Source organism: Schistocerca cancellata, chromosome 2, assembly GCF_023864275.1.
Source record: "Schistocerca cancellata isolate TAMUIC-IGC-003103 chromosome 2, iqSchCanc2.1, whole genome shotgun sequence".
Taxonomy (NCBI): Eukaryota; Metazoa; Arthropoda; class Insecta; order Orthoptera; family Acrididae; genus Schistocerca; species Schistocerca cancellata.
The window spans coordinates 1,129,385,026-1,129,399,313 of record NC_064627.1 but is presented as its reverse complement, the minus strand read 5'-3'; the positions used below and the strand labels follow the sequence as shown (position 1 = coordinate 1,129,399,313).

Here is a 14,288-nt window from a genome sequence, read left to right as displayed (position 1 = left end):
CAGATATTTACACTTATTTCAAAATGTGCTGAATGAAATGCCTCATGATTCCACTGCTTTACCACCTACTCTTGTACTGAAGAATGTAGAACCTCCGAACAGAATCAGAGAGCTTGTACCTTTCCCGAATACACGTAAACTTCGACACAAAGACATAATTGATTTGGCTCTTACAAATATAAAATCTGCAGCAGACAAAAGGAGAAAACTACACGGTAAAGCAAATGCAAAGAAATTATGTATTGGTCAGAAAGTTCTCATTAAAGCTCATTCATTGTCACACAAGAAGAAACACTTGAGTCACAAATTCTTTCTAGTTTACAATGGACCTTACAGAATCCGACGTATACCACATGATAATTGCGTTGAAGTTGAAACTCTGCGTACTAGGAAGAGTAAAGGTTTACACCACATTTCTCATGTAAAACCATTTATTGACAGATAATCTGCTTTTTAACTTAGTCTTTGCAATTTTCACTTAACGCTACTTGTACAATTTGTCAGACTTAAGAAACTGTTAACATGCAACATTTTGGTTTGCTTACGAGTGGATTCTGGATTTGAGGTGCTTTCTGTGAAATGCCAGATGACACAGTGGTTGGTTTGTGTGACAGCTACACGATTATATCACGACGTTACTAATGAGTGACAATTTACAATGTTGCTTTTGTGGTGTATCTGTTTTTTATCTGCACAGTTTTTCTGAATTATTCTGGAAAGTAAACTATGTTTTAGTAGTAACTTTTGTGGTATAGCTACAATGAGACAGCCTTTTCCGTAGCACAACAATACTTTACAGCACACTAATTTCTTCATCGCAACAATAAGCATAATAACTAAGTTATCTATACGCAAAGCATTTCACTTTTGTGTATCATGAGGTAAGTACATTGACTTCTGCAGAACTTAGCTTTCGGAGGACAATAACTACGACACTTCCCAGAGATTATCTTACAGCAAGACGCATATTTAGCGCTACAGGACACGTATTTGAATGATTAATTTTGTACTTAAAACATTTATTTTTAGAGATTTTTGAATTACAAAGAAAGTTTTTCGTGATACATTTCATTCCATTGCTGTAAGCTATTATACCTGAGGATACAATTACAATAAACCTCAGGGGGGTACACGCTTACTTTGTGTACCATGTGTTTGGCAAGCACAAGGAGCCCTACCTAATATGGTATTTGCTTATACAATTTAACACATCGGTACCATGTTTCTCTAACACATAAATTACACAGCTATCTGTTCATTTAACAGAGAAACAAACATCTTTTTACTAGGTCAGTGACACATTTTTACGCAATTACAGAGTTGGATTTCTTCACACTTACGAAATTGTATTTTGTTTGTACTTTGTGAACTGTTCATATTTTTTCAGACCCATTGTGATTATGAGAGCTTTGAATGATGTATTTGGTAAGGGAGCATGATTTTAAAGTACGTTTGAGGTAGATGACACTATTGACATGAGCAGAGAATTTTCTTTAGGTTTTGAAATTATTGCAGAAAGCTACGACGATTTTGAGATTTGACTGAGGTGTTATGATGTTATTTTCACGACGACGATGTGTATTATGCTGTTGAGGTATGTTTATGTCAATAAGATGATGCTACCATATATGAGGAATGTGATTACGTGTTTATATGTATATGAATAATGAATAGAAGTTAGGGACTCTTGACTTGTGAAAAAGGATGTTGGAAACCGAGAATCGTACTTTAAGAGTTATGAAATGTGCGTGTAAATGCGTGAATGTATCACAATGGCGGCGAAAAATTTTTTTGGACAATGTTATATTCATAGGATTTTGTTTATACACTTTTGCAACGTAAATTCTCGACCTGTCAAATGTTTATATGAGACTGTCTCTGTAGCGGAAAAATGTCGTAAATATTTCCATAAGAAAGTTAAGTGACCACCTGCACGTGCGTCGTCGGCACACAGCTGTGTCAGACACCTGGAGAACAAGCCATTAGGGTGTGCCTTTCATCGCTAATGCGACACGCTCGTTACTTGAAAACATATGAGTTTTGTAATGCGTTGTGGGCACACAGCTGTGTCAAACACCTGGAGAACAAGCCATTAGGGTGTGCCTTTCATCGCTAATGCGACACCCTCGTTACTTGAAAACATATGATTACTCGCACTTTGTGCTAATTACTGAAATGCTTATGAATTGATGGGAAATATTCGTACATCTGCACACCTGATTATGACAAGTGTCTTTCTCCGAGAGTTGAGTGCTACTGACTTACGAAATGCCACATGACTATTGAATGATATTTTTATGCTTTGGTTTGCGTAATTGCTTATTTCATTTGATGTCTGGTTTCCAGCTGTGTTGCAGCATTGCTTTTATAAAATGAGATGCATTTGCTAATGTGAACTCTTTCTGTCAACAGATCTATTAAATGATAATTTTGTAATCCACATTCTTTAAAAAAGGAGCACTTGGAAAGGAAAGAACAATAAGAAGTAACTCGTAACAGTAACACTTAATTTTCTTTTCAGGTACATGGTAATATTTTTTTTACAATAAGTTGTTATGGTGCACCACTTTAATTACATAGACATTAAGATGACCACTTTAATTACATAGACATTAAGATGTGAATATGCATTTCCCTTGTCTGCATTGTTGTTTTTACTGTAATATTTTTTCTGCTTGAGCTATGTCATGTTTAGGTATAAGTTGCTGCTGTTTGCAAGGCATAGTGTTATTGAATTTGACTTTTGCTAATTTATGCTGCTAGCTTTGCCAATTTGCATTTTTTGTCATTTCTGTTTGTGTTGATTTGTTGTGATGCTGCATTGCCTCGTCCCTTGGTATATATATCTGAGCTCAGTAGATTTAAGTTAGCTTAAGAGGGGGTAGACTATATAAGAAACTGACTATGGAGAATAGGTAAAGTATGCATTGCAAGGTTACATGAAAAAAGATTTGGGCCCAAATGAGTGTTGTACAATCAGAAATAATCATTTTGAAAGAAATATGAATAGAATACAGGAAGGAGGTATAGGTAGGATTTTCTTGGAAATAAATGATGAGGTAAGCAATATGTGAACATATAAATACAGAAAGCATGCTTGGATAGGATTTTTTTGGTGGAAACAAATGTTGAAATAAGACGAAAGATCTATCGAATGAAGTTGTGGGGTGGACTGCAGTACCAAATGTTACACTGAAAACAAACCCTGTCCTTTCCTTTTGTGTTATCCCACTATGTGTTTGGGTACCCGTGTGTATTTGTGTTTTTCCTGTCTTTATGTGTTTAGCTGATGAGAGCTATGTTGTAGAATTTTTCTAATATTCTGTTATTTTCTTTGTAAAGATGCTTAGACATTATTTATTCTGTTTTGTTTTAATGCTCATGTGTGAAGTTGAATTTTTAAGAGTGATTCTGATCTTTTATGTATGTACTCATGTCATCATTCCTGTAACACTGATGTATATGTTTATTTCTATTGTTTTGTAAAGCCTGCACTACAAATATTATCTGTATTGTTATGTTTTTAATGATGTATTTTGTATCTTTGTAATTGTATTCTTATGTTATATAATTGTAATTGACACCAGTTACTCAAATTCAGTAACTTGTAAGCATTCATTTCACTGCACACATTTCTGTTGGTCATAGTATATGGACAATATGTGAGAAGTAGGGACTGTTAGTGTTTGCACGTGTGTTAATAATTCAGCAAGGGACTGGATAACAGCATTGCTGGTTCTAAGGACAATTCCCAAAAAACTTTGTGCGTGCACAAGTGGTGGTTTATGGACTTGCTATCTTCTCTGCAAGACTCTTCGATGGTGATTGTGCACCTGCACAGTCGCAGCAGATGGCTGCTGGCCATCTCTACGAGGACTACAGTGGGTCTGCATCTTTGATGGCCCACCAATACAATTATCTCTACAAGGACTACTGTGGGTCTGCATCTCTGGTGGCCCATCAATACCATACTCTCTACCAGGACTGCAGTGGGTCTGCTCAGTGATGACCTACCTACCAATATTCGTCAGAACTTCGAATGACTCTGCTGTGGGTTTGCTCCATTGTGGCCCATTACCTGTCAGCATTTCAAGAGTCAGCACTGTCTTTCCGTTGGAAGGACAACACTACTTCTTCAAGACTGCATGGAAATCCACTACTTCTATGTGCAATTTCTTTTACTAATGAGACTTTGTGAAAAACAAAAACTGTAATTACTATTATGATGAACAATCTGGACTGTCTTTATGGACTGTGAGAAAATTTTAGCTGTTGACCAACATTGTATAAATAAGTGTGTGCATTTTATATCTTTGTTACTGTAATTGTGAAAAATTTTTGTCAAATCTGTATTGGCCAGTGCCCAACACCATTTGTAAAAATTTTTGTGGGGAGCATGGGGGCTATGTAAGTAGGCTGTTTATGTTTTCTTTATGTAAGTTTGATGTTTATGTTTTCTTATTGGCAACGTTACGTAGCGCTCTCTGTATGAAAATCACTGGCTGTGCTGTGTGCAGTATGTGGCTAGTTTGCATTGTTGCCTGCCATTGTTGGCATGAACTGCTATAGCTGGATGTGAACAGCAGATAGCGTTGGGCAGTTGGAGGTGAGCCGCCAGCAGTGGTGGACGTGGGGAGAGAGATGGCGGAGTTTTGATAATCTGTAAGACTGAATGTCAATTATGAATATTAAGGTAAATACATTGTTTGTTCTCTATTAATATCTTTCATTTGCTAACTATCCCTATCAGTAGTTAGTACCTTCAGTAGTTTGAATCTTTTATTTAGCTGGCAGTAGTGGCGCTCGCTGTTTTGCAGTAGCTTGAGTAGCGAAGATTTTTGTGAGGTAAGTGATTTGTAAAAGGTATAGGTTAAAGTTAGTCAGGGCCATTGTTTTGTAGGGGTTATTGAAAGTCAGATTGCGTTGCGCTAAATAATATTGTGTGTCAGGTTAAGCACAGGCTTGTATAATTGTTCTAAGTGGACGTTTCATATGTATAATTTGTTTTAAGGGGACGTTTCAGGTTATGGCGACTGTCTTTTGGGATTCGCAAGGGATAATCCTCATCGACTATCTGGAAAAGAGTAAAACTACTACAGGTGCATATTTTCCAGCGTTATTTGACCGTCTGAAAACCGAGCTGCAAGAAAAACGCCGTCGATTGGACCATAAAAATGTCTTTTTCTATCACGACAATGCACCAACAAACACCTCAGCAATTGTGGTCACAAAATTATTGAAAATAGGATTCAAACTCGTTACATCCCCCTATTCTCCAGACTTGGCTCCCTCGGACTACTATTTGCTCCCGAATTTGAAGAAATGGCTGGCGCCATAAAGATTTTATTTTGCAGACTTGGACAATTCCTATTATTCGGAAGGGATCAACATAATAGAACAGTGTTGGACGAAGTGTATAGGTCTAAAAGGAGACTATGTCTAAAAATAAAAAAAAGGTTTACCCCAAACATGTGTTTTTATTTTTTCACGGACTTTTCAAAGGCCCCTCGTACGTATCACAGCTCCGTCATTGTACTGCCCTTTTATATCTCGCGTAGGTGATGCTGCCGCCATTTGTGTATGTGCATATCGCTATGCCATTACTCTGTCACCTCAGTTGATAACGTCACATCAATAATGTTGGCAGCTGGCAACCTGGATTGCCGCTCCGCCCACGCTGCTCAGCCTCAGTTCGTTTACGATTGTGTTTGTGTGAGTTATGCACAGTGGCTCTGAGCACTATGGGACTTAACAGCTATGGTCATCAGTCCCCTAGAACTTAGAAGTACTTAAACCTAACTAACCTAAGGACATCACACAACATCCAGTCATCACGAGGCAGAGAAAATCCCTGACCCCGCCGGGAATCGAACCCGGGAACCCGGGCGCGGGAAGCGAGAACGCTACCGCACGACCACGAGCTGCGGACTATGCACAGTGTTTTTCTCTCACACACGTATGGGTTCGCGTTCACTTCTGGGACTGCTTCCACACACAGGCACACATTCTTGAGTTTCACATGCTTCCAGGTGAAATTGATATTTTTAAGGTATATGTCACTTATTGCTTGCGTCATATGTACACATCTTTTGTTGCTTAGTACCTTACTTTCACTTAAATGTCAGTTCAGTTACTAGTTACTCCACAGCTTAGCAACTACCTTTTCACACAGACGTTCTGCGTATATCAACCCGTGCGATTCATATCGCATGGCTACAATATTATTTCCCTAGACCACCATTCCAACTGTCTCGCCACCGCAGATCATCTTTCACTGAATTAAAATGAATTATTTATCACTACCGAATCATGTAATTATAACCTCTCAAATTCCACTCGCACCTCTGCTTCACATTGTCCTGGGTGGCTCTCTTGTCTACTGGTTCAGCACCTTCACACAAACATGAACAATTCAGAGTGCGTCTTTTCGCATTTTTACTCTTTCATACTGATTCTACTTGTATCAAGCTCGTTGAAACAAACAAGTGACCTGAAGATAAACTAAAGGAATCGAATCAGCTAAACAAGTCGAACTGGAAAACATCAGATCAACTCTGGATCTAAACTTGAAATCTAGCCTGTACTACATCGCTCAACTTAGAATTTTTCTCAGTTCACTTTTTAATTCAACACTTATCGGTTTAATAGCGATTTACTTTGCTCAGCTTTCACTTAAGTCTCCTGCTTTCCACGTACTAATGAACTTCAGTTTCCATCGCCCTTAAGAAAGTTAGGTGTCTACACGAACAGTTTGTCCATTCATCATAGAAGGTTAACTTTATCATTCTTCGTTTACGCCACTACGTTCTATTTGTGATAATGCAACAAGATTTAAGCACTAAAAATTAATCTCTAACTATATTACCTCTAATCAGCAGATTGAACTGTCCACCTTTCATGCCCTTGTACCATGTCCTTGTAAATATTTGTTTTGTGTAACATTATCTTCACATTTCTTTTTCATCGACTTCCTCTTTTGTTGTGTCCCGGCATAGATGAGCTTAGGTTACTCTTTTTCTAGATCACTCTTCACATTCATCCTTGGATTCAAAACCTGAGATAATTTCATTGAAGTCAAATATCTAGTATACACATATACATTCGGTTGGTGCATAAATTTCGTAGCGCTTTTCCATAAGTTTAATAAACAGAACATATACACATAATAGAGACTTTAGTCATCAGTAGTACATTCTCCTTCACTATTTACATCAATCTGTCAACGCTGGGTTTACTGTTCGACACCGCGACTGTAGAAATGAGTTCATTTTGAGGCGAAGAACTCGTCGAAGCGTGTTCGGAGCAAATTTTCTTCCGAAAAGGTAGTTCCTTGAAGTTGTGCAATAGAGGGCGGAAAAGATGAAAATCTGAGGATAGATGAATAAGGTGGTTGCAGGGTGACTTCCCACATCAATTCCTGTATGGTGTTTTCTGTCAGTGTAGCAGAATGCAGGCACATGTTATCGTGGCATAGCATCACTTCACGGCCGTTATTATTGGACTGCGTCTGCTAGATAACTCAGTTGTTGACAGTAAAAGTTAGCAGTGATCGTTACACTTCAGGGAAGCAATTCTTAATACACCACACCGTCACTGGTCCACCAGACGCATAGTATGATCTGTTGTGGATGAAAGCAGGTCTCAGTACGGAAAGTTACTGCTTTGTTTGGGCTCAAAGAGTGCTTTCTTTCCCTTATGTTAGCATAAAGACGCCATTTCTCGTCACCAGCGTCATACAGGATAGGAATAGTGGATGTTGTTCGCATCCAAGAGACGACCAGCAAGCAGAGATGTTCATATGGTCACACCAGCAGATTTTTTTGTGATTATTGCTTGGAATCTACGGTACTCACACACTCGGTTTTTGGATCTTCTCCATTGCACTCAAAAGCCGCACGATAGGGGAATGTTCACAGTGAACCACATCTGCCAATTTTCGAGAACGCTCACGTGGATCATTGTCGATTAATGCGTGTAAGCGATCTTCACCAGACTCTGGAGGTCTTTCTGAACGTGGAGAGTCCCTCACGTCAAAACAATCCTCCTTAAAACGAGAAAACCATTTTCTTGCCGTTCTCTGTGCAGTGGCATTATTTTTATAAACGGCGCACACATGTTTTTGGCGGCCTTTGAACTCAGAGACATACGTCGAAAAATGTTCCGATTTCTCCACTTGACACTCCATTTTCTAGCGTCCACAGCTCTACTCACTATCTGCAAATGACAATATGTAAACTCAGTGAACTGCAGATAAAAAAATCACCATCGATAAATAAAACCATGTTGTTGTTGTTATGGTCTTCAGTCCTGAGACTGGTTTGATGCAGCTCTCCATGCTACTCTATCCTGTGCAAGCTTCTTCATCTCCCAGTACCTACTGCAACCTACATCCTTCTGAATCTGCTTAGTGTATTCATCTCTTGGTCTCCCCCTACGATTTTTACCCTCCAAGCTGCCCTCCAATACTAAATTGGTGATCCCTTGATGCCTCAGAACGTGTCCTACCAACCGATCCCTTCTTCTGGTCAAGTTGTGCCACAAACTTCTCTTCTCCCCAATCCTATTCAATACTTCCTCATTAGTTACGTGATCTACCCATCTAATCTTCAGCATTCTTCTGTAGCACCACATTTCGAAAGCTTCTATTCTCTTCTTGTCCAATCTATTTACCGTCCATGTTTCACTTCCATACATGGCTACACTCCATACAAATACTTTCAGAAATGACTTCCTGACACTTAAATCTATACTCGATGTTAACAAATTTCTCTTCTTCAGAAACGCTTTCCTTGCCATTGCCAGTCTACATTTTATATCCTCTCTACTTCGACCATCATCAGTTATTTTGCTCCCCAAACAGCAAAACTCCTTTACTACTTTAAGTGTCTCATTTCCTAATCTAATACCCTCAACATTACCCGACTTAATTCGACTACATTCCATTATCCTCGTTTTGCTATTGTTGATGTTCATCTTATATCCTCCCTTCAAGACACTGTCCATTCCATTCACCTGCTCTTCCAAGTCCTTTGCTGTCTCTGACAGAATTACAATGTCATCGGTGAACCTCAACGTTTTTATTTCTTCTCCATGGATTTTAATACCTACTCCGAATTTTTGTTTCGTTTCCTTTACTGCTTGCTCAATATACAGATTGAATAACATCGGGGAGAGGCTACAACCCTGTCTTACTCCCTTCTTAACCACTGCTTCCCTTTCATGTCCCTCGACTCTTATAACTGCCATCTGGTTTCTGTACAAATTGTAAATAGCCTTTCGCTCCCTGTATTTTACCCCTGCCACCTTTACAATTTGAAAGAGAGTATTCCAGTCAACATTGTCAAAAGCTTTCACTAAGTCTACAAATGCTTAGAGAAAGCTTTTGACAATGTTGAGTGGAATAAAACCATAGCAACCCGAAAACCAACATGAAAACAAAAACGCTACGAACTTATGCACCAACCTAATATCTGTGTAGCGCACTCGTCTACAATAATAGGTACATAGTTCATTTTCACTTACAGAATATTAACTAGATGCTAATAAATCATTAACTAGTGTGTGTGTGTGTGTGTGTGTGTGTGTATGGGGTGTTTGATGAGGAAAGGTCAATATTTTACACAGTGATAGTATAAGTAATTCTGAACAAAAAATTTTAAATGAACATAGGTCCGCACATGCTTCGTTAGGGAGGTATAGGTATTGAAAGGAACTTTAATTTTGCAAAACTGATGTGCACAACGTGAACGTATATGCAATACAACTGCACCGAAACGAGCTTTTCCTGAAAACAATGTAAGAGTGCATTTCATGTTTACGCTATGCAACCTACGACGTATTATGGCCATGTGACGTACGTAGTACAATCATCTCCCGTTGTTTGCGCAGTTGTGCCGTGTAAGCGGCATTGAGTAATTACCGGCGACGGATCGGTTACCTGTGTAGTGTATGGAGTTAACAGTGTTCGTAAAAGCGCTGTTAACAATGCCACACGTCTACATTAGTGAAGAATACGCAGATACGGTGTACGTTTATAGTTTCTGCGGCGGTAGTGCTACCGCTGCAGGAGAACTATACCACAGGTGCTTTCCGACTCGAAGATTACCTGATCGCAGGGTGTTTACCGATGTGTTTGCCTGCCGCTGTGGCCGATCGGTTCCAGACGCTTCGGTACGGAACCGCGCACCTGCTAAGGTCGCAGGTTCGAATCCTGCCTCGGGCATGGATGTGTGTGATGTCCTTAGGTTATTTAGGTTCAAGTAGTTTCTAAGTCTAGGGGACTTATGACCTCAGATGTTAAGTCCCATAGTGCTTAGAGCCATTTGAACCATCTTAACCAAAGTGTTTATCACTTTGGGTGCAATAGGTTCTCTGCCAAGTAGACATTTTTCGTCCGAGCATGCACGTCAACAAACATTGCAAGAAGAGGAAGACATTATCTCAAGTGTTGAGCGAAGTCCCGGTACGAGCATACAAAGAATGTCCCTGCGTATGAATGTCCCACATACAGGTGTATGGGAAACATTACATGCGGAAAACCTGTAACAGCGTGTTCAAAATCTCCACGTTGGTGGCAATGCCCAATGACTTCAATTCTGTCACTGGCTAATTGACAATAGTCATTTGCTTTCGTACATACAATTGACTGAAGAAGCTCAGTTTTCACGACATGGAATAAACAACAAACGCAATAATCATCCATAGTCACTGGAAAATACACACGCTTCAGTGGATACCAGTTTCCAAGTTCGTTCTGCCATAAATGTTTGGTGTGGCGTGATTGGTAACCTTTTCATACGTCCAGCTATTATCAGTCAGCGATTGACGGGAGAGAGGTACCCGCATTCTTTTGGAAAATTCATTTGTGGAACTATTGAAAGACGTTCCTTTAGCCAAGCGAACTGGAATGTACTTTGAACATGACGATGACCCTCCACATGTTATCTTACGTGTGAAGGAGCATCTCAACCGCGCCTACCCTAATCGGTGGATTGGCAGTGGCGGTGCTATTGCCTGGCCTACAAGATCACCTGAACTTACACATTTAGATTTCTGTTAATGGGGTTGGATGAAATCAGAAGTGCACAAAGTGAAGGTAAATACACGAGATGGACTGCTTCGTCGCACCATGGACGCGGCTGAATTGATTAGCAACCAAGCACAGGCAACTGAACATGCAACACAACATGTTATCGCTAGAGCTCAAAAGTGCATTGACGTTCTTGGTGGGAAATTCGAATCTGTTCTGTGAACTGTACAACATCTGTACGATAAGTATTGAAGCCGTTTGGAAAAGACGTGGTACGTTAAACTTCGGTAGGTTAAACTTTAATCTTACTTCTCCATGCAAGATAACATGCAGCGTCCACCGAATACATATTCAGTCCAATCACACATTTCGTTTGATCGCCTATATGATCGTTCTTCCATTAATACGCGTTGATATGGTACTGGAATCAAACGGTTTGTGGAAGTCAAAGACACAAAATGCGCTTTATCCATGTAACGAAAGTGTGACGTTTGGGATTTAACCAACAGTGGCGCATCATCCGGTTATAGAAGAAAACACGTAATCACCTCCCCTTTGTATCTCAAATAATGAAGATGAAAATTTCTTTCACCTGTAAGATTCGTACCTTAATTACATGTAATGAACGTATGCAGAGAAGAGATCAGTATCTCTTAGGGCTCAATTTAATTTACTGTAACAGTCTAATCATTTCTAATGTGCTAGATCTGGTTCGCCTAATAAAATGGCACAATTTTTTTCCTTATTAATCAGTACTGTTTATTTTACTTTGCAGGTTCGGCGTTGATGCAGATTGTGGACGTCTACAAGGAGACTCACGCGCAACAGATGAATATTGTAAGTAACAAAAACACGTTACTGGCTAAATTAGTGAATTTGAATAACAGAGTACTTTAGATACCTCAATTACCGTTTTACGATAACAAGCATTAACAAACTTTCATATTTCTGTTTTTGTTGAAAAATCGATGAATATCGCAAAATAAAAATGAAAATATATATCAGGATCAGGCAAGTTTATTAGTTTCACGATTAAATACGAGACGTAACCAAAAGCTCCAGCCAAACGTTAGGGACATATTCCTCACAAACAGATATGAAAGTATTTTATTTGAAATGGGTCCAAAACACTTTATTTACAGTCAAAAAATGGTTCAAATGGCTCTGAGCACTATGGGACTTAACGTCTAAGGTCATCAGTCCCCTAGAACTTAGAACTACTTAAACCTAACTAACCTAAGGACATCACACACATCCATGCCCAAGGCAGGATTCGAACCTGCGACCATCGCGGTCGCGCGGTTCCAGACGGTAGCGCCTAGAACCGCTCGGCCAGTCTGGCCGGCATTTACAGTCACTATTTATGTTACCAAGATTATGTTGTTTTCCTTAACTGACGTCGGTTGTTTCCACCCCATCTACATAAGGTTCACATTTAGGCCATTACGTATAGCAGATAGTGGGTCTAATATCTGCTCTTAAAATTCAAATTTACTTGCTTTGGTTAGTGAGAATAGTGAAATATGAGTACACTACATCTGAATCTCTTAAACCATCGAAAAAATTGTGTCTTTTTTCCGAGGTAAAACTCAGTTTTCTACAAGTCCCCATACTACGTTAATCATATGAACCACACAGAATTAGACGTATCAGTGTCCAAACAACTCATTCGAACACGATATGTTCAAAATACCCACATTTACTTTCGATGCTGGCATCAATACATAGCTACATTGAATCCTGGATACTTTCGTATATCCATGGAGTATTGCGCATGATTTCAAAGACTTCACATTACGGACCTGACTATAAATTCCAGACATAAACCCACTATTCAGTATCGCAGTGCCAGTGTTTGGCTCTCAAAATAATTTAATTTTTTGTAAGTATCACGATTTCTTTATTATTCAATCATTAGACTGATGATGCATTTCAGTGAGTAATATATGTCCGTATGTGGTTTAATTTATAGGTTCTGAAGAAGATTCTATTACTGGAATCGAAACCTAGGTAAACGAGTAAAAATTAACTTGCAACTGAAGGCTGAAAAAATGGTTTATTTTGTACAGTTCTATTGGGCTTTATAGCAATTGATGGCGCCATCCTGAACGAACGTCTGCAGCGATCTACTGTTCCCCATGGCGCAGCTCCCTGGAGCCTTCGTTGAAGGACTGTTCGTACCCACACATATACCACAAGGTGACCCATGATCTGGGATTATCGGTCGTTGATCTTTCTCAGCAGTGATGTTAAGACTTTCACTCGGCTACGGGCGGTGTGTCTCAGGCGGAGGGTCCGTTATGTCGTTTCACAGGGCCAGGCATCGTTAGGAGGTTATAACACTCCTGTCTGCTACTACTGTACCATAACCTCAATGCTAGAAACAGGTTGTGACATAAAACTATTTTGTAAAAGCAACTATGGCACAAAGCAACAGAGCAGTGTTATCCTCTGAGAGGAATTTTGTTATGTTGACCGTGTTGTTCCTAACGGAGGTGGCTTATCGGAAATGAAAGTCAGAATTACGTAAATATTTGAATAGTAACAAACAAAATTTTGCCTAGCTATACTGTTTATAGAATAAGGGAAACGGTCGCCAGCCTAATTAGGCAAGAGAAAGATTACCGTTCTCGTTTAAGAAAGCCGGTATAAGTAACTATAACGGACAAACACAACCTAGACTTAGCCACACGCGACTGCAATGAACTCTGACACACATATGTTTTAAGATTGAAGCTAACAACTGGAGCAGCACAAACTATTTGCTAAATTATAAGAGATACCGAAACACACTATTACTTTCAGGGTTTACACAAAGTGAATGGTCTTTATAACATTATTATTAATATGCACTTCTAATACACAAGAGAGGCAAACACTTAGCAAACATGAGTGTATAATTTTCTACTATTGCAATTTCCCACTTTTTACTACAGCGAAACACAATGTTGACAAAATTGCAAGAAACTGACTCACCTTTTAGAATTTACCACAGACAACAATGTGATCATTTACTTTATAAGACTCAGTCTTAAGAACTTTTAAGTTTGAAGTTGGCAACAGCACTTTAGTAAGCAGTTTTAATAGGAATATTTTCAACAAACAACCTTTACTTTAACTCACTCTATTGCCACATTAACTTTAACTTTCTTTCTACTAAGTTCAAGAGGCATTAATTAGCAAAACTCTAGGCTTTAATTTCTTTTAGTAAGGACACTCGGATATCACTTTAGCTCAAACGGAGAGGAACCTGAGAGGT

General features: G+C 39.1%; 1 protein-coding gene across 1 annotated transcript in view; it reads left to right on the top strand.

The window, feature by feature from the left end:
* Positions 1-14,288, top strand: part of LOC126161269 (brain-specific angiogenesis inhibitor 1-associated protein 2) — a 667,893-nt gene that overhangs the window by 465,732 nt on the left and 187,873 nt on the right. The window contains exon 4 of the mRNA XM_049917008.1: positions 11,805-11,866. Within this exon, the coding sequence (XP_049772965.1) occupies positions 11,805-11,866 (62 nt within the window). The remainder of the gene's footprint in view (positions 1-11,804; positions 11,867-14,288) is intronic.